A 27,986-nucleotide genomic window follows, 5' to 3' on the forward strand; every position below is an offset into this window, starting at 1 on the left:
TTGCACCACAACAGGCCAGGAGGCCCAATTACAGTGGTGAATTACATTACAGAACAACCAGGCTTGAGAAAAATCACATTTTTAATTTTTGTGTTCTCACCGGGAATCGAACCCGGAACCTTCCGTGCGTGAGTCAAGCGTCTTGACCACTACACCACGGAGGCCGCCAACAATACCTTAGTATCACCATAATTTCCCTGTCGGCACATAGTGTTGGATATGGCTCTGAATTTGCACTCCATTTGCAGCGTATAAACGGTTTTTCAGGTCCAAACCGCGAAACTTCAGTGGAACATTCCTCACGGTAAGCTTTCAAAAAATCCTAATATTTTTTTTCCTCAAAGTTTTATTTTTTTATTTTTTAATCTTAACATGGAGTAAATCTTTGATTTCTCTGACTAGCATCCCTTGCACAAACCCCTACCCCTCCTCGACAAAAATAATTGATATAAAATTGTATTTGACTAACGAAGCGATACGCACAAGATGCGGACTAGTGAGTGGCTGGGTAGGAGAGTAGTAGGGGTTTGTGGAGGGACTGCTTGTCTGAGAAATTAAGGATTTACTACATTTTGCGATCGCATTTTAAAAAAAAAATAACTATTTGGAAAAATTTATTCGGATTTTTTTTCAAGCTTACCATGAGGAATCTGAAGTTTCGCGGTCTTTTCCTGAAAAACCGGTATGTAGGTACACATACCTTTTTTTTAACATTGTAAATATCACTGTTTTTTTTCAACATTATAAACCACTTTTCATCATCATTCGTTTTTCGCACCCAATGGTGCATAGTGCACTGTATTGGTACTAAAAAATAAGTTGTATGAAGGTAACATGATTAGTCTTACGCTTCTGGTACCAGTCCAAGGACTATGAAATATTCTAGTGTAAAAATACTTTTTTTAATAATTATTTCATTTTAACCATGCCGGGAATCGAACCCGAGACCTCTTGCATGGAAGGCGACGCGCTGATCATTATGCCACGAGGTCGACAAAAAAAAAACAATTTTAAAACAAATATTTTGTGCCACCCTGACAAGAATCGAACCCAGAACCCCCAGAGTGGGCGAACGCGCTAACCACTACACAACGCGGCGAACCAATAATTTTGTAAAATAATGTTTTTCACAAAATAGTGTAAATACCTTTTGGTTTCACCTTTCTCGAGGTAGACGGAGACCTGATGTTCCTTGGGCAGCAGTCCAGTTTGGAGGAAGGTCATCTCCACGTTGGGCGGGGATTTGTGAGAGTAGGCGGAGGCGGCGGACGAGTGAACGAGGGCAAGTATGCACAGTACCACCGGCCACCGCAGGATCATTCTGGAAGCGAGAAAAACAGGAAGATGTATGAATGTCGAACTCCGATAAATTGATTTTATGGCTACAGCATACTTATAAGCTACAGCTATCGCAACAGCGACAATATTTTTCACAAAAATATTCTCCATTAGGCGATAAGAGTGAAATATGAAAACTATTTTCGGGGATTTTCTAGAAGTTGAAATATTTTAGAAGAATTTCGCTTACATAGGTTTAAGTTTATTTACTTAAAAAAACCAACAGATGGAAGAATTTAATAAACATGAATGTTCAATGAGGGCTGTATGCGGAAACTGATCTCATAAGTCAGGTCATACGTCGTGTAAATGCTTTTATATATTACTTTAAAAGATTTCCCGTCATTGTTAAAATATCCTTCCCTTATACTCGTAAAAAAACAGTTATGTAAAACAAATTTTAAAATAAAAATAACTACACAAATAAATAGTGTAGCGAGATTAAAAAAAAAAATATAACACATTACTTTATATAGTTAGTATACATATAAATTTTATTTTTATGCATTTTTTAATTTTTTTAAAATATATATTTGGACCCCTGTATTTAGTAGCCTTACGTGTCATGTACAAGGCTTAACTACTCGGAAAAAATCCTTTTTGTTGATCTTGGAAATGGGATGTTCGATCACTGATTTTGGTTTATTACCTTTATGAGTCCAATCACCATTGTTGCAAAGTTCAAGAACAATGGCGCTTGATAACTACTTTTAACTGCAGTGTGGATATCTGTTAAGGATATTCCATTTTTCCTGCATTCTGCTTCAAGATTATGACGTTACAAACTGAAAAATGGGCACTGAAATAACAGATGTTCAATACTCTGTGAAGAAATATCATCGCATGGACAATAGTCATCATTCCTTAATTTAAACCTATATAGATAACTTCTCATAGCTCCGTGTCCGGTAAAAATTTGGGTCGTTTCGAAAGTACTTTGGTGATGATGACGGAAGTTTGCTGCATCAGCTAGCGTTGGGAAAAACATTTTAGTGATTTTACCTGTAGAAGAAGCGCGGTAATGATCCTCCCAACGCTGCTGCGTATTTTGTTTTATACAGCCCCTCCTCAACACTGAACCGATTTAGATGTATATTTGATTCAGAAATTTCTCTGTTTTTCAAAATTATTTATCATATGTGTATATCATACGTCCAAAGACGTCAGATAAACTTGACCGATTTTTTTAGTTTTTTTTTACGGTTCTCATAAGAAATAATTGATTAAGAAAGTAAAACGATAAAGACTCGCCAAAGGTTAATAATTGCTCTAGTGTTATAATCCAGGAAGAAAATAAGGGACTACGTTATTGTAAAAAAAGTAAGACTGGGTTCCCTCTTAACGCTTTCATTCTAGAGACAATTTAAGTATCAATTTTACTAATTTTTGTCTGACAAAAATAGCACTTGAAGGTTTTTAATTTTATTTTAATAAAACTTTTTGCGAAGAAATTAAAATAAAAAGTGGCATATGAATCTTTTTGAATTGTAGAATTGAATAAAGCGTATTCATCGAATTCCCATCTCTTTATTTTGACTAACCATAATAATGCAGGTACAAACATTTCCAAACGCAAGCAATTATTTAATTATTTTAAGTCAATTGGGTTTTCTTAGAAATTAACCGTTGCAAATTTAATTTGAAATGTAGGTCTTGTTTTCAGATTATTCTGCAAAATCGTGTGTTAAGTTGAATGGACTGAATAAGTCCGTAAATAAATAAATATATAATTAAATAAATACGGCACGGTGAATTCAAACATAAGGTAACCATTGTAGTATCCATAGTGACCGCGCGGGTGCGGCAAGAAATTCATTGGTGCAATCACTTCAATCTACCATTTACAACAAGATATCTCGAAATGTTTCAAGGCGTACTGCGCCCGCAACGCGTCACCAAACGCTCGCCACTATGGCCAAGCACTCCGTTATCATTGAATTTTAAAGTTTTTCCGACGACGAAAATTTGAAATTTTGAATATCACAATGTGTACAGTCGCTGCTTAAATTAGCCAATGACAGGTTATAAGCCCTGTCAATGGCTAGATTTCCACATTCCCTCCTCAAAAATGTTTTCCTTATTTGTTGCAATAAATTTCAACTTTAATTTGCTAACCTCTGCTGCTAACGCAGTTTGCACGCGTCAGTTATTTGAAACAATACATTGCATTTGACATCAGTATACCGTGTTTCTTTGTGTCCTCTCTCGAAAATAGAAATTCGATTCAATTTTAAACTATGCGTGAAGTTCTCACTTTGTTGTTTTAATGCCAACTACATTGTTATCACCATGGGAGTACAGTATACCTCAAACATTAAGAGGTAACTTGTTTTAAATGGTAGATTGCTTTACTAAATTTCTAGGCAAAGGACACTTTTACTTATTTTTACACGGTTTCGAAATACCACGGTACAAAAATTAAAATAAAATAAAATTAACGTACATAATATAATTTAAGAGATGATTCGTTTTTGAAATTTCTTTCATCGCTCTTTAACTTACCAAGCGTAGAATCGTGAGCACATAGCGAAAAGTAGGCTAATTCAAAGTAAATTTTTTGCAATTTTTTTACCAAGTTTAAGTGCTTCTTTTATTGAAAAAAAAAAATAAAACCCACTTATTTCTCAATGTTTTTTTAAAACTTAATTGATATTAAGTATTTACACATTTTTATTTATTTTTTATTATTTTTAAATATGTAAGAATATACGACGAAAACCGCATTAATTTTTTTTTCGTGCGACGTCGGATAAATTTTCTACAAGGGTTCAAAATATGCGTATTTTGAATTACCCGAAAACGAGACGTTTTGCCCGTGAGACAAACGGTAAGTATGACGTTTTGACGCCAAACTTACACGCAATGATTATTAGAAGATTAAACTTCTTAGATTTTCACGGCCGTTAAGATGCACAATAAGTTTTTCTGGGTTATTATGCCGTGTGTCGTTCGTACTCTCTACCGACGTTTCGGATCGCGTTACAGCGTCCATCATCAGGGTTGATGTTGCATCAACCCTGATGATGGACGCTGTAACGCGATCCGAAACGTCGGTAGAGAGTACGAACGACACACGGCATAATAACCCAGAAAAACTTATTGTGGATTATTAGAAGCTTAGTCAGCGGTCGTAACGCGTGACGTCAAGATGACGTGATGCCAACTGAGAGCCGTTTTGAATGTGCTCATTTTTAAACCCATAAATTATTGAATACATTGATAGTTATATATTTTAGAATCGTAAAAATCTGCTCCACATACTTATTATACTTTAACGTTATTCCTGACTTGTGGAAATACCCAATTGTATATTGAACAAGTTAGTCTATAAACATCTGCTACCGAAAATATTGAAAAAATCAAAACTCTTCCATACTAATACAATACACTGCTAATTCTTTGTCAACGTAAAGACTTTTTTTTATATCACTGATTTTTCTCACTAACTATATCGAAGGTAGTGTGAGTGCATAGGTACCTAAGCAAAAAGTTGATAGTGGTTTTTTTTGACATGGGAAATTGTAATATTTTATCTTTTTTGATTATATGTAATACATTTGTAGTCAAGGTCGATTATTTTTAATTAGCGGAACAACATAAAAGTGAGAATAGGTTTACCGCATAAGATGTTTTGTGTAAATATTTGTATGCCAACGTTTGCACATTTCCCTTATGTTAAATATTCACAGACTGTCTTCGTCTTACACTAAGTACTGGTTGTTTAACTAAAGGTGGCGCGTTCGTAAAACTAACACAAACGCATTTAAAATCTACAGGATGTTGATCTAAAAAAACTAATTAAATTTTAACCAAATGTGCTTTCTTCATTGTTCATCAATAAGTGTGAAGACTATTTTTTCCAATATAATTTGTACTGTGCATTTTAATCACAGGTATTAATTATCAGATGCTGTAGTCTTTGTGGGCATTTTTTTCAATTCATGTTAAAGCCTTATTTTAAGATATATCTTTCTTAAATGCATTTTCGTAATTTTATTTCTATGTAAATAATATGAGTTTGGAAAAATAAACAAATTTAAAAAAATAAAAAAATAATGAACACGAAATATTAAATAAAAACATGCTTGTTTAAAAAAATACATATATATATTTAAATATATATGACATTTTGTGTGACGTGATTGTGATTAAATGAAAATATATATTTATAAAACAGTGTCTTTAATCCTTAGCTTAATGCATAGACATCGAATACATATTATAAATAAGATAAGTATTTTTTTGTTTTGTACACCATTTTGTGAAAAGGACTTAAATTATGTTGCTATGGTATTTGTTACAATCAGTATAATATAAAGTTTCCGCAAACCAAGTTTTGTAACATTTCCATTGAAAATAAACGTAAAATGGTATTTTTAATTAAAAAAATATAAAAGCGCCATTTTTGAATAATTAGTTTCATGTTTTCGTTTAGAATCGCCTTAAGAATCGCAGCGAAATTCGAACGAACGCAAAAGCATTCTGCGTATATTTTGTGACCATATCATTAGCAACTAACAAAGCAATAGTTGTCAATGTCACGCTCATGAGCGCGTCTGAGCGCGAGAGAGATAGATATTATTTTCATAATGCGTATGCCGGGCGATATCATACCATGGGCTTATTCATAGATACTACGCAATGAGTTTGTGTAAGTATTACAAACGCGCCAGCTTTAAAATATCCACCAGTATACTATAATAGAGACGTTAATGTTTGCTGAAGATATTATTGTGAATTAAGGAAGACAGTTAATGTTTTCAAATAGCTCCAGTTTGTGAAAGGAAATTACTATTTTAAATGTATACTTGAAATCATAGAAAATAAAGATAATGTAATGCTATTTGTGGTCCCGTGATTTGCGGGCCCAGGGTACAAAAATTTCGAAGTTCTTTTAAAGAATAGCCAGGGAATTGAAATATTTCAGTAAATAATAATAAAGTCAGCCTTGTGGCGTAGTGGTCAGCGCGTTTGACAATCATGTAAGAGGTCTCTGGTTCGATTCCCGGCATGGTTGACATGAAATATTGATTTAAAAAGGTGTTTTTACACTAGAATATTTCATAGTCCCTAGACTGGCACCCGAATCGTAAGACAGATCATTTTATCTTCATTTAACAAAAATGATCAAGATACGCTGCGATTGGTGTACCAACGCAAAGCCCGATGTGATATTTGGTACGGAATGAATACTCATGAAATAATAAAAAGAATAGGCATAAATATAATTTATGGATAAATGTCAGGTTTTTTTAAGTACGCCAAATGTCAAATGCATCGTATCGCGACCGTTTGTAGAATATAAAATGATTAGTCTTACGCTTTAGGTGGCGAAATCGCAGCGTAAAGCCATATTTTATCAAATAATAGAAATTAATCTACCTTATGGTGTTCTGGTTAGTGCGTGTGCCGACCACGTCTAAGATTCCGAGTTCGATTTCGGAATTTCGGCAAGGTCGACGTGAAATATTATTCACTGCTATATTTGATAATCTCTGGACTGGCGCCTAAAGCCTAAATACCTTGACGTTATGTAATAAAAATAATATTTGAAATATGTTGCCATTGGTACATACATGTATTGCCTTATGCACCATTAGGTGCGGATAAGGGTATGGACACGTACCGTAGCGCGGCGCAGTTAGTCAGACGGCAAACTCTGTAACTGAAGTTGCGGGTTTGATTCCACTCGCTAGTTGTAAGAAATAATCATGAAAGATCACTGGATTAAAAAAATAATTGTTTATTAATAGACTATCGAACTAAGCCAACAATTTTTTTTTACCTTTTATGTATTATTTGAAGTTTTGTAATTTTCTTACTATTTCGCGTTACATCACTAGTTCTCTTCGGTAAGGTGTCCTGATTGGTGGGTTGGCTTTCCGCATACCGGAAATTTTCAAAACACTATTTCATAGTTGATTTGGAATAACTTCTGACGTCATTTAAAGTAGTTAATTTTTATTAAAACTGTACAATAAACGCCCTAATTTTTAGCGCGTGTAGGTAAACATTTTAAAATCTTATTTCCCGTAACACTAATCTTCTTCATTGGCCTGGGTGTTAAGTAGTTTTCTTGTATCCTCTCTCCCGTCTGCTGACGTCTGCTTTTTAAATAGAGACTAGGTGGATCATTCCTATTTAAAAAAAAAACGAAAATATAAATTGGTCGCAACAGAGAAGGGAATATGGAAGTCTAGGCATTTACAGGGCTTGTGACCTGTCGTTGGCTGGTTTAAGTGTCCACTTTACACGTTGTGTAACATTCACTATTCCGCCTACGTTTAAACATCCACGTTTCCTCAACTCTTCCATCTGTTGACTTTTGTGAAGTAAAAGAGCCGAAATCTTTATCACGTGGGCAAGATTCAACCGGCTGAACCATTTCATCTGCTAGGCAACGTTTGAAAACAATTTTTCAATTTTTATGTTTTTTATACTAGTTAGTTTATTCAGAGTTGTAAAGATCTAAATTGGTCGCAACAGGGAGACAACACATTTCTGAGGAGGGAATCTAGCCTGTCTACAATCATTTGGACATACTCAAAACATTATTAACGAAAATGAATTTTCAATGCTCCATTTTTGAGTGCCTTTTTTTAAACGCACTGCTTTAAGCAATAAGCTTACATCGCTTTGTTAATATGGTTAGTGACGTCACGCTGACGCCTCAGACGAGGATTTGTTTGTAAATATAAATATTACCGGGCTACTGAGAATGTTGAGGCAGGTCCTTGGTGTTGAGTCTCGAGTAGATGACTAATGCGAGAATTGTTCTGACTAATATATTTCTCTTAATAGTCTCCAACAAGAGGTGAAAACGAAAACGCCAACAGCATTTCTTGGTGACTTGACACGCTAATGAAAAGCAATCAAGTTAAGTCAACTCAACATACATAAATAAAGCTGTTAGGTTCTCGTATGCACAGCCGTGAACAGTGCCTCGATTATGAACGCTATCTTTATCTGTATATATCGAGACGGTATACTTAACTTCTGTACTATCTGTATCTTACCTCGTTATGTTCTACCTACTTGTCATATCGACATCATTATGATCGAAACAAGCCAATGGAGTGACCGCAAACAATTAGTCCACGTTCCTTACGTCATTAATATTAAAAATAGTTCTCATTTATAGTTTAAATAGACTTCTGTGATAAAAAGTGCTCACTTCAAAGCGATTATAAACTTGAACATGAATTTGTATGACTTTTGGAAATCACCTAGACGGTACGCTTAACGATCGTCCGTATGTATCTACCGATCGACTACAAAGCCAGTTTCTTCAACGTCTCGAGACATACACTCGGAAAGATAGTAAAACAGATGGAAAAAATTAATATCTTAATTATTTTTTTGGAGTGGTAACTTTCTGACGCATCAATATGTTTTTCAAATTTTGGCGTAATTTGATAGACTATTGATAAATAGAAACCGCTGAACCTTTTTATTATGAAAATATCATTTATTATGAAATGCAAAATTTTCATAAAAGAAAACTTTAAGTCAAAGTCTGGCAATATTTCAACGAACTCATAAAGACCTCATACCTGACGTTATAGTTGAAGATAAATTCCCTCTAGCGATTATAAAGATATACTACCGATCCCCCACCTTCAAGTTTTGGGTAGGTACATCGATATGAAACAAGGGGAAGCGTACGTCACGGTACACATACATATCTACGTTCTAAAATGACATAGCTTCAGTATGACGTAATAGTTGAAGATAAAAGTCTCCCGACCGACTATAAAGGAACACTACCGATACCCCCACCATCAAGTTTTGATGTAAGTACACCGGTTTATACCGACGGGTCTAGAATCCCTCGATACGTTTATCTACGCATCAAAAGTGTCAAAAACTTTGTTCCACCGAGCAATTTTTCCTTTAATTATGATTTATTAAAAATTTTGATCGTTTTGAGGTTGGCACTTTTTTTCTTAAAAGCCGATTAAAAATATGAGAGTAAGTAAGAGAAGTAAGTTAGTTTTGAAGTCGAATTAAACTCTGACATAACTTTCCCTTTAATAAAACGAACTTCTAAATGTAAACATAATGTCGCTAGGTTCTGTCCTATTAACAAATAAGACTATATTTTCGTCAGACACAGAGGAGTTTCAGAAACACAAAACTTAAAATAATCATAGCGCTGATATAAGCTGATGTGAGCCGAAACTATATCACAATACTGTATAATTGTTTGATTCGGAAGAACTAAGGACGTCGTTCAAAGTAGTTACTTTTGATTAATAATTTCATACATTTTCGAGAAACTTCACTGTACAATTAAATGCGTTAATTTTTACCGCGCGAAAGAAAATATTTATCATATTCAATTTCACGTAGCACTGAACTTCTTCTTCAAAAATATGGTGCACACTTTGCGCCTACGAACCTACAATCATCACAACATATTGCATTGTGATGATTTTTCTTTTAATCTAATAAAAATGTGTTTTTTTAGTTTGTATCTTATTAAATTGGCCTGTTACCACCTACATATCATCATCATAAATCTATAAATTTAATGAAACTGAAATCATGGTTATTAGAAGAGTATTGCATACAGGCTTAAAATTTTTAAACACCCGAAAAAACCTATTTATAAAGTAAAACACCCCAATGTGAAACTAGACTAGTACACACTCTTACAAATTTTCTTCGTTTTTAATATTATTTCCATTTGTAAATACTCACTACAAACTACAAACTTTAAAATATCTTTTTTTCACTTAAATTTTAATTTTTAAACAACTTTCATTTATGTTTTTCTTTTTCCTTCTCTTTTTTATACTTTCATAATGAACCTTACATATAATTGCTTTATAATATGGAAACTTCACTGGTCCATTAGAATTAAGTCTAATTGTGTAAAATATTAAACTTTGCAACTGTACTGTATGTTTTCTGAATAAAAGAAAATAAAAAATATGAAAAATAAAAATAAATAAAAGACATGCACTCCTCTTTGCTCCTTGACTATACAATGTATTTACTAGTGAAAGACATGAAAAGCTCAACCAATCACACCATTGAAATACATGCTAAAATGAAGTCATGGAAAGATATGTTCTTGATTACTTACGGCCTCCGTGGTGTAGTGGTCAAGATGCTTGACTCACGCACGGAAGGTTCCGGGTTCGATTCCCGGTGAGAACACAAAAATTAAAATGTGATTTTTCTCAAGCCTGGGTGCTCCGTGATGTAATTCACCACTGTAATTAGGCCTCCTGGCCTGTTGTGGTGCAAAAAAAAAAAAAAAGGTAAATTGCTACTTTTTGTTTTTTTTTTTTACTAAAATATTTGAATTGTGTGTTTTCTATATACGCGTATACGTATATACAGTATTGTGCGAATTAATGGAATAATAGTAATTTTCAATGTATAGCAACACTCCTATGTCAATTTGACAATTGTTTAGCGCCCAAAATTATGACTTACAGTTCATTAATTCTTTTAAAGCGCATATTGGTGTTTGTTAGTGTACCATGTATTGTTTTTTTTTTTACATTTCCCCAATAAAGGCATAATTTTATAAATAGCTTGTTTATTAAACAAAGTTTTTTAGTTTGTTTAAATCAGAATTTAATAAGCATTCGTTTTTTACTACATTAGCGCTACTATCGCGTATTAATGCGTAATTTTTTTTTTTTAACTAAAAAAATAGTGAAAATAGGGGAGAGGGGCCAGTACCCCCTGTTACCCGGAAGCCCGAGAATCTTATCACTTGGCCAGTTTATATAAAACAACAGTCAAGTGAACTTTTCTTATTCCCGTTAAGTAGGGAATCATACCATTTAAACTGTAAAATATTTTATTATGCTTAATTATTATCAACCGGTCGTATACATAACTCAGAAATTCTGATGGATGTAGGTCTGTTCGTACCTGATAACTATCTTCGACAACGACAGCATCGATTGTTTTACCTACCACGATGCAGAACCAACCTGCCAATGGTTATTCCGGTTGGTAGAGCAATCTTGCTACTTAATCGCATCGCCTCGGATGTCGACATATTTCACGACAGTGGGCCTTCCCTAAGGAAAGCACTTTCTAACTTTTAATTTTTCTTTTTACATTTTGTTATATTATTTTAATAACATAACTATCTACTGTAATTTGTGATCTATTATTGTATTAAGAATGAATAGAGTTTTTTTTCTGTAATGTTCTAAATATCTGAATAAATATATGAAATGAAATAAATATGATTTGATAACATAAGTTTTTTATAAAATATTATTTATAAGCATTTTTCTCAAAAAAATTAACACATACGAGTATTATAAGAGTGCATAAGTATTTGTAAACATAATAAAATTGCAAGATTAAGCAGTGTAAGAGTTGTTAAATACAGTCGTTTATTGTATAAACACCCTTTTAATCAATATTACATGTCGACCTTACCGAGAATTGAATCTGGGACCTCAATCAAATCATGGTAGGTAAACGCGCCAATTGCTAAACCCTTAGTTACTTTTTTTATGTATTTTTTTTTTTAGAAAAAGTAATATTTGCGTTTTTATGATTTATTTAAATATTTAATTTTGATGACCATTTTCAACGAGTTGCAGTAGTTGTAGTAGTTGTGAGTTGTTGAGTGAGGTTCGAACCACGGACCTTTGAGCCGCGAGTCCGAGACACTAGCCACGGCACCATAACCCGCAACATTTTGCCTGAGAGTAGCTATTGGTTCTAAAACACTCTGCTCTATTTCACACACATGACTATATTTTTTTTCCACGTAGACACGGACTTGTTCCTACAGATGATTTTTATGGATAAAATTATTTTGTTCATAAACTTTTTTATTTCTGTTGAATTTTATTTTAATCATGGAAACATTAAAAGGTATTATTTATTGTTTCAGCATTTACTTTGAGGAAAAACATTTTGAATTTATTTATAATGATACACTTAGTAATTTTACCACATAAAAGTTTAATATATTATAATACAATTAGTTTGAAGTATTCTGAAATACCCAATTACCCATATTAAACTCTTATATTTATACCTGACATTAATTGAAACCTGAAACTAGTTGTATTTTAATATATCTTATGTGATAAAAATTACAAAGTGTTGCATTTTAAATTAAAAAAAAGAAATGTGGTTAAACACATAAATATTGAACTGTTCCTGAACAATGTTCTGAGGCGTAAAACTGATCACCTTACATATATGTAATATTAACATATTACAACAGAGATGAAGAACATTTAAGATAAGGTAATATAGAAGTCTAGGCATCTACAGGGCTTATGACCTGTCAATGGCTGGTTTAAGTGGCCACTTTACACACTGAGTAACATTCAACATTCTGCCCATATTTGAACATCTATATTCCTTCAATTCTTTCATCTGTTAATGTTTGTGAAGTAAAAGAACTGAAACCTTTATTTATGCGGGTGAGATTCATCTAATTGAATTATTTCACCTACATACTAGGCAACGCCTGAAAATTTTTTTTTTTTAATTTCTATACTTCTTCATAGACCAGGTGGATTTATCAACAAGATTTTGAGTTTGTCCAAATTTTTGTAGACAAGGACTGGATTCAACTCCCTGGGAAGTTGAATCCAGTTACAAAATGTGGAAAGTGGCCACTTAAACCAGCCATTGACAGGTCATAAGCCCTGTAGATGCCTAGATTTCTATATTACCTTCTCTTAAATGTTCTTCATCTCTGTTGTAATATGTCATAGATAATTAATATACTCTCTATTTGGTGTGCCGATGCTGTATATTAATATTGCTTATTGTTCTAACCTACTCCTTAGTTATGTATGCATTTGAAAATTTAATTATCATAATCTTTACCTTATATGCACCGAATGGTGCATTGGGCATCAGATAAAGTTTAAATTGAATGTGAAAATTTAATGAACATATATTAAAGTGTCGACCAAATAATTAACGACTACGTTGATCAAGTAAATGGTTTCTATCATTAGTACCTGCTTACTTGTTGTTATAATATATACAACATATTACATATTATATACGCCTTCCAAACTACTGTTTGGCTACTACTGGCTGACCAAACTACTGGCTACTGCCAGGCTCTTTAAGACTTGGGTTCGGAGGGCGAGACCAATTCACGGGGACCGGTCACGATGGATCTTCACAGGTTTCAGTGACGTCAGGAGCTTGAATAACACTGACCCCCACCTCTAAGAATAAGAATAATAAATATATACTTCTCATTGGCGGCCTATATAAAGCATTGTATTGCTTTTCTTCGAAAAACTTCTCAAAATAGGTTGGTATTCCCAAATCCGTAATTCTTTTTGCTTAAACGAAGTCACTTTTTAGCTATCTATTTTGAGAGGTTTAATAAATTTTACACGCGGCACTGTGGAACCAAATTCAGATTTCACGATAAAAAGTAAAAAGCGTAAAGTATTTTTAGCATATTTTTTTATTATTTTTAACTTATTCGCAGATAAACTGTGCATTTTAAAAATTAAAAATGGCGGTCATGGAGTGAAGGGAACACTGTGAAATCACGCGCTGACCCGTCGCCTTACTCGTGTTATAATCGTGCGCGGAAGCGTGTATCATATATATATATATGTATATATTGGCGTGCGACGAATCCATGTGTTTTATTTTATGTCGATTATATATTTTTATTGTTTTTTATTGAATTGTGAAGGAAATGAAATTTTTAAAATAAATATAATAAACATATTTATAAAGAAACTAGCGGACCCGTCAGACGTTGTCCTGCCCGAACGTTGGCTTCCCTGCTATTAGCCTCGAAAAATACTTTTCATTGATAAGTAGGTACCTAACTACTTGTTTGTCATTAAATTCCAAAACTTAAAATTGATAATATTAAAATATTTCATTTAAGTAGGTACCTAGGTACTTGTTTATGGTTGAATTCCAAAACATAAAATATATGTTTTTTCAGATATGGCATTCTTTTTGCAAACGTCAAACTCCGGTCGTCTCACCAATAAAGGGGTGTACTTATGTAGGAATACGATTTTTTGAAATGTATCGAATTTAATATTATTTAAGAGTTAGCAAAATCCAATAAAAAGAAACAAATGGTTAGAAATTATAAGTAATTTAAGGAAAGAATCTGATTGAGATCCACAAAAAACAAATGCTGTTTGTAAACATTCAAAAAAAATTTTTTTTTATACAAAACATCATCTATATTAGAGATACGCACTTATTCTCTACAAGGTCGTTATTTTCATATTATGATTATTTGAAAAACTGGATAACAACTCATTACAGTTTAAGCATAGTCAATGAAAAAGAGGAGAAATGGTTAAAACATCGAATGGAACTTGAGTATTGTTTACCTCAAACAACAGATACAAATCAGAATACTGCAAGGCGACCTCCATCAGATTTTTGGGATCTCAGCGATCAATTAAAAAAAAACTGAAATATGTAACATCTATGTCCAAGTGAGGCACACAAATATTAAGATAACGTAAAATTAAGGTACACATGTTTAAAATAAATGCATAAGAAACAGCTAAAGTATTTTCAATTTATATCCTTGATTATTATAAAAATAAAAATAAAACATTTTTGCAGCCTTTCCAGCGCTATATTTTCATAGAAGTTATTGAAATAGCTTTGTTACCAATCGGAAAACTTTCGGAAGAAGCGAGAAAGTGGCAAGAAAGTGGCAAGAAATAAAGACGTGAAACTTTTGCAGATGTTTTGCGAGGAAATTCTCAAAAATCAATACCAACGAGGATATATTATTAAATATGCTTCTTATTTCATCGGATTTTTATGCATTTTCAGTCCAAGATTTATAAAAGAAAAAAATAAAAAGTTTTAATCGGAAGCGCCAAAGTTGCTTGTACTTATAATAAATATAATTAATTAAATAATAAAAAAAAATTTAGAAATACAACGAAGTTCCGGAGAAGACGCAAAAAATGGAGGCAACAATACACGATTAAAAACGTAAATTATGAAATGGCGACAGAAGATGTTAAATCTGATTCAAGAGGTAGTGAACAATTATATACAAATATTTATATATACTTAAAACAACGTCAAAAACGTTAAAAAAGAAAAACTAAAAATATTTCATTTTTGCTTACATTTGTCGCTTTTTTATGGCAGAACTTTTTAAACGATAAAAATAATATTTAACATATTTTTAGTAATAAATTATCAAAAATTATTTTTTATCGTGTTTCGTGAATCTGAGCCCACTGTGCGCGCGGTTAGGAAACTCATTTAACCATAAAAAAAATGCTCATCACTCTTAACCTATAAGTATACTAGTTGTAGGTAAAACCAAATACCCGAATCCACTAAGTTACCTCCTACTCACGCAGGGCCGAATCAAGAAATGAGGGTATTAGAAGGAAAGAAGAAAGAAAAATTAGTTATTGATGCCAAAATGAACTATACATAAAAATCTCCCTACCTAAATAATAACGTAATTCAAAACCGTCTCTAAATTTTGCAAAAACCGATTTCAATTATACTACTTGACACTGCGAAATAAGCATTCTCCATTGAGTTAGTGAAGCAGAATTAGAAATCTCACAACTTGAAAAAAAAGTTTTTTGCAAATATCTCAGTAACTAATCCTTCCATACATACCCCCAATTATATATTGAATAATTGAATTGAATTTGAATTTAGACGACTCATGAAAAACATTTTATTAATCCATTGTTTTATTTGTATAAAAAAGTAAATAGCTCTTGTTTGCTAGAGTAAAGTAAAAATTTCCACTAGGGCAGGGCAACATGATTTAAGGTAATTTATAAACAAATACGTTTATTTCTATTTTTATATATTTTTAGCTTTTTAATCTTTTTTTTTCTTCAATTGAATATGTTCTGTAACTTGAATTATAAAAATAAAACTTTTATTTTATTGGTTGGTTGGAAGAAATTGCCATTTGGCAATAAGCCCGCTAATGTACAAATAAAATTATGTACAAAAAGTTAAATAAATAAATAAAAACATGGTATGATTGAAGATAAATTCTTCTGAGTGATTACGAAGATATGCTATTGACTGTGTTTTCAAGATTGAAAGTTGTTAAGGAAATATTATCTATTGATTAAATTTAGAAAATTCGACGTAGTTACATGGCATGTGTCAGTTGACAGTTAAGACGATATGCGCATGCGTCATATGATGCAATAGCAAGTCTTAGGATGAAAAAATTTTCACAGATTTTTTTTTTATACGAATATTTACAAATACGTATCGGCATGTCGGTAGAGCCGTCTTCGTAATACCGAGGTAGACGGAGATAGTAAAAACATTAAGTATTTCGATTTTGTAGAAGATAGTGTTTGTAACTGTCGATAAAATACATATTTGCATAAAAATAATTTTAAAAAATAAATTTTGTTTCGTGATGGAGTTTTACAATTTTTTTACGATTGACTAGATTTCTAAAATTATTCAAATGAGTCTAGCCGATATTCGGGTGGGTTATAGTTAATGGAAAACTAAATCTAATAGCAAAAAATATGTGAACGTAAGAATTTATCTGCACCATAAAATATACACTTTTTTGTGTGTATTTTCCTAAAATAAACTCATGAAATTGATTTGATTTTGAATGTACAATTACTGTAGCATGTCCACTGTAGCATGTAACACCATATGTTTATTGGTTTCTTGTTAGAGAACCTAGTAGAATATTTAAAATAAGAACAGTAATTATGAAAGCTTACATTTGAAAAAAAATTTAACGAAAATTTTGATCATTTGGAATTACGGGTACAATTAACACAGTTCGATTTTTAAATTTTTTTTTTTTGTTTATTTATTTAACTTTTTGTACATAATGTAAATAAGCAAACTAGCGAGCCGCCGACGTTATGTATTTTATGTATTACACGTTACTGCCGCCTTTACGAAGAGTGCAGTATCTAACATTTTTGACAGCATTTTGATGAATATCAATACTATCATGAAGAAAACAGCTTTATTTTACTTTTACTCACGTATCAATATTCCTTCAGCAACCATGAAATCCAGGAAGCAATACTACGGTAACTAGATTTTCTTTATAATTGTTCAATTTATCTTTTAAATTTTGATATTAGTTAAAAAACAACACTATTTTCTTTTACAGCGTTTTTCTCAGAAACATATTACATAACTGAAATACTGCACTCTTCGTGAAGATGGCAGAGTAGTACAATCTATCATCCAATAAAAAAAATAGAGTAGGGAAATATCACATACTAGAATGCAGTAACCGCTTTCAAGGGAATTAAAAAATATAAATTTAAAAAATATTTTTTTGCAACTAAAAAGCATTTTTTTTTGTTTTGTTTACTCGACAGTGTTTAATATACCCTTTTTAATTTAATATTAAAAAGTAAAAAAATCGTGATATTTCTCCTATTCAAACTGACGCTGACGTGCTCTCAGCTCGACTTTCGCGGATAAAGCATTTCGCAATATAAAAAAAGTTTTAATTACAGTTCTTACTTTGAAGTGGTTTTAACGCATTTTAAGCGTGGAATTATGAAATTATTTTTTTAATAAAATGTCTGTACCAGGCGCACGAAGCATAACAAGAAAAACATTTTCAGTATGCCGGAATTTTCTGGATTTCAAAAATTTTAATTTGAGATTTTAATCACTCAAATTTCAACCTAACTATCCGTGTAGAGTTAATACTTCAATCATTAATAATATTGCTTCCGTTGGAATGATGCGAAGCATATCTGACCCTTAAATATTAAAACCATAAAAAGCATTAAGATTTGATAAAACCGTAAAATATTTGTTCAATTTCTGTTTTTAACTATTAGCGTCTCTTCGTCAATATTCCAATACGTCACTGTGCTAACGTCAATGAACTAATCGGTCAACTAACCAATCGACCTGACAATGCTACTATACTCACTTTGTGCCAAAGTATGATATATTGTACTACATCTCGATTCATAAAATTTATTGCAGTTTATTTTCATTGTGGTTTTTGAAACGCTTTTTAAGCTTCCATTTTATGCATGGTTCAGCGCCCTTGGTGTGATTTTTACAAAAATGATTCTAAATATTTTTTATCCATTATATCTAAGCCATAATATATTTTGGAGTGATTATTACTACCTGAATTATGTAAAGTCTGGAATGAAAAAATAACTCGATTAAAACCATTTATAACTACTAAAATAACTACCGTTAATTTAGAGAAAAAATGCATTATGAACTAATAAAACATTATAATTTTATTGTATTTATTTATTAATGACAATGGAAATAATTGTGTAGAATCAGATGGAAAGTATTGTTCATACAATGTATCGGACAATGCATAAATGAATGTGAACATTACCATAATCTGTGCTGTGCATATTAAGTGTGAGGATCTAAACAGTAATTACTATCAGTAATTTTTTTATTTTTATTTATTTTTTATATATTTTTTTTTATTTAAATTTTATTGATAAGCCCTTACATACATTTAACAAAATGTTTTCACTTTTAAAATTCACATTCTACAGTTAATAATAATATTTTTAACATCTTTTGTAAAGGTTGTCTGAGTCTTTTGTTTAGTTTTGTCTGGTAGTTTATTGTATAATTTCAGTCCATGGTTTATAAGTCGCGATTGTCCTTTTCTCGTTTTAAAAGATTGTACATGATATTTTTCTGATATTCTCGTATTGTGTTCATGTTTACTACAATTTTTTTCGAGTTTTAATTCTTCGTCTACAATTACATCAGTGGATAATTTATGAATAAATTTTAAAGATTCTAGTTTAAAGAGTTCAGTTACGTTTAATTGTTTAGTTTGTTCAAAAAGTTCTTTAGTTGCTGTTAGATAGGGAAGGTCATATACTAACTTTAATATTTTATTTTGCTGTCTTTGTAGTCTGTTTATGTCATTTTGATATCCTGTTCCCCATAGTAGTTATTTGTAATTATAAGTAATTATGCAGAGTGAAGAATTTTGCGACCTTTTTCTTTTTGAATATCCCGTTCGGAAATGTCATTATTCAACTCGTTCATCAGAATTTTGATTTGCAGGAAAAGGATCAAATAAAACTATCCTATATTATAATTTAATAAGTGTTATTAAATATTTGTACATAACCACTTACCGACTTTTCTATGTCTACCGGTTTCGAGACGTACCCTTCTCTTTGTCAGGACACCAATTAAACCAACATGCAAACCGACATGCAAAACCTACTATACACCTTCACCATAGTTGTTGCACAAAAATATAAAACCAACACGACATGCATTTTAATAAGCATATGCACACATTTTTTTCATTAATTCTCAAACAAAATAATATTTTCAAAATTTAATCGGTGCATATTTGCATGTCGGCCTCTTGGTGTAATGGTCAGCGCGTTAGCCTGCCATGCAAGAGGTCTCGGGCTCGATTCCTGACACGGTTGACGTAAAGTATTTATTTAAATGGGTGTTTTCATACAAGAATATTTTATAGTCCCTGGACTGGTACCTGAAGCGAAAGACTGATCATCTTACCTTCATGTTACAAAAATGATCAAGATACGCTGCGATTGGAGTACCAATGCAGTACCAATGCAGTGCCCTATGCACCATTAGGTGCAGAAAGGGAACGATGATGATGTTTGTCCTAATCAGTGCATGTGCTTATTAAAATGCAAGTCGTGTTTATTTATTCACACTCTTTATCAAAATACAATTCCATGTTCATTTTGCCCAGCTAACAAGGGTAGGTACATACCCCGTTCCAAGCTAGGCAATTACATTTTAATATATTATAATAGTTAACAAATAATTATAGAGCCCAGACAAACAAAATATAAACTTATTCGGATACACATTTTGATTCATATACATACAGACATACACATATATACACACATATATATAAATATACACACATGTTGGTTTTATATTTTTGTGCAACAACTATGGCGAAGGTGTATAGTGGGTGTTGCATGTTGGTTTACATGTTGGTTTAATTGGTGTCCTGACGAAGAGACGGGTACGTGTCGAAACCGGTAGACATAGGAAAGTCGGTAAGTGGTTATATACAAATATTTAATAACATTTATTAAAATGTTTGACCACAAACTTAATGCTTTAAATATTAATAATATTATAATTTATTTGATGTCTAAGTGAAAAATCGTTTTTCGCCTGTCATCGCATTTATAGTGAAAGTGGTTTTTACAAAAATGTCACCATTTAAATAAAGTCATCTGTTACAATTTCGGTTGCAAGTCACACGAAGGCACATCTTAAGTATTGTCACGGTTATCATTGTTGTATTTCATATTTATAAAAATATATTTTTTAATTATCATAGGAAAATAATTAAAAACGTTTTTAAAATGATTTGAAGAGTTTCCGAGATTTTAACTCTTTATAACTCACCCTTTTTAAATATAAAAATACCAGGTTTTTTAATATCTTTCTAAAAATTACCTAACACGTTTTATTTAGTTTTTCAAAATGTTCATAAAAACGGTGGAAAATCGGAGTACGACATATGTGTCATATTGCGTTATAATGTCTCGAAGCAATCTCGATTGTCAAAGAAATCTTTATATATAATTCCTCTGTACGTGTGATGTCACCGTACTCCTCCTAAACGGCTTAACCGATTTACGTGCGGTTTTCAGAGAAATATAGATATTTGCGCTGTGCGTGTTCGTAGATATTAAAATCTTCAATCGAACATGTAAAAAAAAAGTTAGGAGCATAAATGTTTTATTTATCGATCTACCAGGGTTGCTTCGAGGAGATTGCATTTGCAAAAAAATTGAAAGATGTTGTTTTTTTGTGTATAAAAAAGATTCTTTTTTAATGTTTACAGACAACATTTGTTTTTTGTGTATCTCAATCAGATTCTGTCCTTAAATTCCTTATAATTTCTACCCATTTATTTCTTTTTATTAGATTTTTGGTAACACTAAAATAATATTAAATTTAATACATTTTTAAAAATCGTATTCCTACATAAGTACCCCACTTTGTTTGCGAGACGACCGGAGTTTGAAAAATAATGCCATATTAAAAAAAAACATTTATTTTATGTTTTGGAATTCAATCACAAACAAGTACCTAATTAAATTCAATATTTTTTTAATATCAACAATTTTTAGTTTCGGAATTTGATCACAAACAAATACCTAGATGAAAAGTATTTTTCCAAGATGATAGCAGGCAAGCCAAAGTTTGGGCAGGACAACATCTGTCGGGTCTGCTAGTTTGAAATATATTTGAACAATTACTTTAACAAAGGGCGCAGGTCTCATGGCCTCATAGAGTGAGGGATGTTATTATTTTTTAGTAATATGTAAATTAATAAATTATTATATGATATTCTAGATGGGATTTACAAATATTTTTTTTAATATATAAAATTCGCGGCCCTGTTAGTTTCACGGCGAGTGAATCTCAAATGAACTTTTTAGCAACCATCATCATCATGTAACCATCTGTTTATGAGAAAATGTACTTTACTAGCATTGAATGGTGTGTAAATGTGTTGTAACATGTATTTAAATTGAACTTTGGTGTTAAGTTTGGATTTTGTAAGCACCAACACGGTTTGAACAGTTGTCACAATGAAGCTATAAAGTGTTATTTTTGTTAGAGATTTTTATATGAAAAACATGTTTAACGTTTTTCGAAATTAGTTTTACGGCGAATGAATCTCGAGTTTTTAATTTTTCACATCAAGCGAGTACAGATTTGTTCTGTTTTTGACTAATAAAATGGGTTAACTCGAGAATTTTATTTGTTTATTTATTTATTCATATTTTTCGCTTACAAACTATAATTAATAATAAAAATAATGTGACCTCACTGGGGTTTCCCGTGCCGAGGACACTTAACAATTTAGTTTTTTTTAATTACATTTGAGAATAAACAAAGAAGACTCACTTAAAAAACAAACATAATCAACAAATATTCAGACAGTTTTAAAAACAAGGTATTTATGTACATCTATATTATTTATATTACAAAACACACAATGAAAACAACAAAAACCTAACATAAGCCATACAGTTGTGGAGCAGTTGATTCAGCATTGGTATGGGCGAATGAGACAATCCATTTTACTTCTACCTAGCTCCACTATCCATTTTTTATAGCCTTTTTAAACATTTCCTCATTACTAATTGCTTTAATAGATAGTGGAAGTAGGTTATAGATTTTAATTGAATAATACTCAAAATCTCTTTGTCCGAAAGTGGTATTAGTTTGTATTTGTTTAAGTTGTTTATGTGTTGAGGATCTAGTGATTATATTATTTGTATGTGATGTATTGTGGGGGTTATGTCTTTCATTTGAGTAAGAGTAGTTATGGAATCTATAAGTGAGTATTGTTTTAGCGTATAATTTATTTTGGTGTCATAAGTTGTGATTTATGGAATATTTCTTCAGTAGATGTCTGTATCGGGACTCTGAGTATTATTTAAATGATGGATTTTTGTGCAACCAATACACTATTTCGAATTTTCAAATTGTTTGCACCGGCCTCTTAGAAGTGAGAATTCGCGATATTTCTATGTAAATCAAACGGTTTTAGCCAATACAGTTCGATGTTTTATTTAAAAATTTGGGATGGTCAATGTTAAATGAATATAAGGTGAATATGTATCTTTATATTATTGAACAATACTCAGATAGGATTTACAAATGTTTTTTTTAATATACCAAATTCACGGCCCGGTTAGTTTCAGAATCTCAAATGAAACTGAAACGGTTTGTAGCAGTTGTCACAATGAAGCTATAAACTGTTATTTTTGTTAGAATTTTTTTACAAAACACATGTTTACGTTTTCCGAAATAAGCTCTTTTTTTGAAAAGGTAAATTATTATTTTTAACTGCGCGTGTGTCGAAATATCGTAATAAAGACATTACGTCGTATACAAAAGCTATAAACAATAATCTAGATATCGAAAAAGTTGACTGCTTTGCCGTATGAATATAAGATTAAGAAGAAAACATAATACTCTGTACACGAAGTATTAATTTGGCGACACTTGTATGTCTGGGATATTCGATATTCGTCGTACCCTTTGTTGCCTATTTGTTCTTGTTCAAATAAATTAACCTGACAAGTCTCAGTATGTGCGAAGCGAATACCAAGGGAAACCCTTGTTCGTTACGAGGGATTAGATATTACTGTCAGAGTACTAGCGTAGGTAGGAGAACTGACCCGCGTGGACTATTTTATTTAGAATGAAGAACTTCAGCCCTGCGGGAAATTGGATACGAAAAATGTTTTTCTTGCGCGCGATTAAAATTAGAGCGTTAAATTGTAATGAAAAGTTTCTTGAAACTGTATAAAAAAAATATTGACTATCAACTTTATTGCATTAAAAATATGATATTTATTTTAATCACATTAGAAATAAATAAAATTAAGGTGAATAAAATTTATTTATTTTTATTCATTTCGCAATTTTAAAATGTACAGAGGTTCATTGTTTCAGGTCCCAACTAGCTAGGAAATTCATGTGTTTAAGCTTCCTTACTAGTAAGACCTTCTTTTTTACACGTGTTTTACAAATACTCATATTAATAAGAAAATTTAAACCAATATAAATTACAAAATATAAATAATATGTAAATAAAAAGAACAAGGATATATTAGACAATTAAAACCAACACAATTTTTAGTCATAGAAATAACTTACAGGATATATAAAGGTCTACTAAATAAAATTATTAAAAAATTCTTACGTTATTAACTGATACTACGGAGTATGATATATATTGTTTAATTTTTTTAAGAGACGCCTGTAGAGCTTTTATGTGAATTCATAACATACACAAACAAATTAGAAATATACATTCCAATACAAAAGACAAAAAAAATATTTCAAAAATGAGTTAATATAGTTATTATTAATATTTAAAGCATTAACTTTGTGGTCAAACATTTTACTAAATGTTATTAAATATTTGTATATAGCCACTTACCGACTTTTTTATGTATACCGGTTTCGAGACGTACCCGTCTCTTCGCCAGGACACCAATTAAACCAACACGCAAACCAATTTATTAAATTATAAAAATGCATGTCGTGTTGCTTTTATATTTTTGTGCAACAACCATGGTGAAGGTGTATAGTGGGTTTTGCATGTTGGTTTAATTGGTGTCCTGACGAAGAGACGGGTTCGTCTCGAAACTGGTAGACATAGAAAAGTCGGTAAGTGGTTATATACAAATATTTAATAATATTTAGCAATATAGTTAGTAAAAAGCAAGTTTTTTTTTCCAAGAAATACTCTGGGCTATATAATATTCAGCAGAATATACATGACTAAAAAGAAAGTAGGGAGACTGCAGAGGAGAACGACTAACAACATTGTAGAACACGTGGGATATTGGTGGAAAAATATATATATCCAGCTGTTGAGAGAAACGGGCTGCTAAGGAGAAGAAGATATAATATTTATAATAATGTATTTTTTAAATACATAAAATAATTAAATCAATTTAAAATATCAATTATGGCAAATGTTATACACAATGAAATAAAAAAAATGACGATTAGTAGAAAGGGAAAAAATGTTTTGTTCAATTTATTGCACAAAGATTATTATTGCAATAAATCAAATAGAGACGGAACTTAATCCTAATTCGTTAGTTTAAAATGTACAACGATATTACGAAATCAAATTTGGTTAATACCTCCTATCAAATTACCATCACCAGTTTGAAAATTTAAAATTAATAAAACGGTAAATTCGCTACACGGTAATAAGCATGCAAATGTACAATAATAGTTTATTGTTCATTTGCATGCTTATTACCGTGTAGCGAATTTACCGTTTTGGTTATTTTTAATTTTCAAACAGGTGATGTTAATATGATAGTAGATATTAACCAAATTTGATTTTGTAATATCGTTGTACATTTCAAACTAACGAATTAGGATTAAGTTCCGACTCTATTTAATTTATTGCATTTGTTTAGTAATAAATGGATAGATGATTAAAGAAATTTTAAATCTTTACTCAATTTTTGTGGAGGCATTTTTAAAAACTGTTTTTTGCACTACAACAGGCCAGGAGGCCAATTACATTGGTGAATTACATCGCAGCACACCCAGGCTTGAGAAAAGTCACAGTTAAATTGTTGTGTTTTCATCGGGAATCGAAGCCGGAACCTCCTGTGCGTAAGTCAAGCGTCTTGACCACTAAAAAATATTTTTTTTCTAATTTATTGGCAATCTCCATGGTGTAATAGCTAATATACTTGACCAACGCACTGAAGGTTCCGGGTTCAATTCCGTGAGAGCAAAACAAATATTATGATTGGTTTCACAAAACAAATTACAACATATTCAACGAAAAAAACATTCATACAGAGTTTTTAAACTTTTGAACTTTTGATTTCGCATAAACTCGTACATTTAGTATTATGTCATTGCAATTGCAATTTTCAAATTTGCATCCATTTTCTAAAACTTTTTATGTAAACTATTGAACTTATCGATAGCTCGGTTCCATTGAACGGCAAGTAAAAAAAAAATGTTTTTAGTTATATTACCCATTATAGTAATAAAGTACTATTTTTCAATTTTACAAAGGTATAACTATTAAAAAATATTGATTTTATCACGTTAGACGGATATTTTCACATGGAAATTTTAAACCTAAACATCTCTCAGCTCCTTAACCAATTATAACGTTGCAATAATTTGATAATAATTAAATAATGAAAGTTGACAGGAAAGTCGTGTAGTAGTTATTGGTATACTAAGATTTAAGTTAATAATTTAATCTTTATTTCAATTAATACTTACATTAAATAGTTTCCTAAATATAGTAAATCCAATTCGAACTTTAATTCCTGTTTATTCTGTAAGAATGTTTAAATAGCACTTTTATATCCCATCACAATAGAACAACTATTGATTAAGAAAATATTACACACTTAAATCTATTTTGCGCGGTTATTCGATTATATTTTTCACATCGAGCGACTACAGATTAGTTCTGTTTTTGACTAAAAAAATGGGTTAACTCGAGAATTATTTCAAATTTTCCAATTATTTGCACCGGCCACTTAGAAGTGAGTATTCGCGATATTTCTATTTAAATTAAACGGTTTTACCCAATACAGTTCGATGTTATATTTAAAAATTTGGGAGGGTGAATGTTTGCATGACACCTCGCGGCTGTGCTATCGGCCAGTTTATGACACTAGAAAATTTTACGATCGACTTATATAGTAATTTAGAATTTGCGATAGTGACATTGAATCGCGGGTGCGTTTAAGTAGCGCGCGCTTTTCATCGGTAGGTCTAGTTTGGACGAAAGCTGGGTTGGTTTTCGTCCTCGGAACTATCGGCGGGTATCGTGACGCGCGACCGACGGACGTTCGACTGTTTCCGGCCGCTCGGCAGTTCCCGCCGCGCGCCATCTCGCGCGGGGATGTTTAAAATTGGAACGTCATCGACCAATAAGGAGGATGGGTAATGGAAGGAAATGAGTTGAATTTTTTTTAAATAAAAGGACTGCGTTTCCAATTTCTCAACGAACGGAAGTAAAAAAAGATTTTTTTTATCTGTATTTTTTAATTCCTTCTGAATAGATTTTCATAATAGAAACGCATATAAGTAAATTTTTCAGTTGGAATACAATAACTACATTATTTTCAAATCAAGAAAACAGTAATACTCCGGGAATAAAATTAATGTTAAATTGAACCAAATATGGTTTAAATTATTTAATTATATATATTTTTTTAAAGATTTTATTTTTGTACAACCGATTATTATGAATTACTGATTGAATTAAATACATATGATTTCATACAAGTTTTTGTGATTATCACATTATCATATGTATTTAAAAATCGGATAAAATTAAACCATATATTACGTTTCGATAAAAACTACACGTTTCGCCATATTCCTTAGATACACATTCGTCATGTGAATTTATACATTAAAATAATATGAATCCAAGAACTATCATCCTTTCAGTAGCAATCAAAAATATGAACAGCAGATCACTTTAGGGGAAAGGTAGTGATTTTGCATTAGAAAAAACACTTTTTATGGCTAATTGAATAAGCCATTTATGCATAGGCATTAACATGATTAAATTTATTTTAAAGTATACTGTGTTATGAGACCACTAAATTTTATTTTGGAACTCTATTAAATAGTTTCGGAAAGCAAATATCTTACCATCTACTGGGCCCGAATGACGATAAGAATTTAACGATTACTCTCAATTTTACTTACAAAGTAAAATAAAATTTCCTAGATGAAAAATAGAATATGTATACGTTTTTTTAAAATATCTTCAATGACAAGGTTCCAACGAAGATATTTGAAATTTTTAGACGAACATAAATGGACATAAATACCAATTTAACTTCATACCTTCTCGATATGTACCAATACAGATTGTGTAGTTATAACTACATCTGCAGATGGAAAGATGCTTTTCAAAACTACAAAATAGTGGTGTTTTAATAATGTTAATTAAATAAAATACAAATGTTTTATTTTTTTAAATCTATTTTTCATGACTTTTGCATTGATTTAAAAATACACATTATAAGAAACTAAAAACTATATGTTTCGAAATTTCCTGGTTTAGAATGGGTTATACGCCCTTGTAAGTCAAGAAAAGTTGCAAATAATACATTTGTATAGATTAATGAAAAAAATTAAAA

General features: G+C 31.3%; 1 protein-coding gene across 1 annotated transcript in view; it reads right to left on the minus strand.

The window, feature by feature from the left end:
* The window catches only part of LOC148281669 (protein NDNF-like), a gene marked incomplete at its 3' end in the record, with an annotated part of 49,808 nt that extends 23,197 nt beyond the window's left edge, over positions 1 to 26,611 (minus strand). Inside the window, exons 1-2 of the mRNA XM_088226334.1 lie at positions 26,101 to 26,611; positions 1,148 to 1,321 (exon numbers count right to left, since the gene is read on the minus strand). Coding sequence (XP_088082460.1) covers positions 1,148 to 1,320 — 173 coding nt within the window. The remainder of the gene's footprint in view (positions 1 to 1,147; positions 1,322 to 26,100) is intronic.
* Between the last annotated feature and the right edge of the window lie 1,375 nt (positions 26,612 to 27,986).

Source organism: Micrasema longulum, unplaced genomic scaffold (genome assembly GCF_059751315.1).
Source record: "Micrasema longulum isolate JH-2025_06_02 unplaced genomic scaffold, ASM5975131v1 h1tg000422l, whole genome shotgun sequence".
NCBI classification, from domain to species: Eukaryota; Metazoa; Arthropoda; class Insecta; order Trichoptera; family Brachycentridae; genus Micrasema; species Micrasema longulum.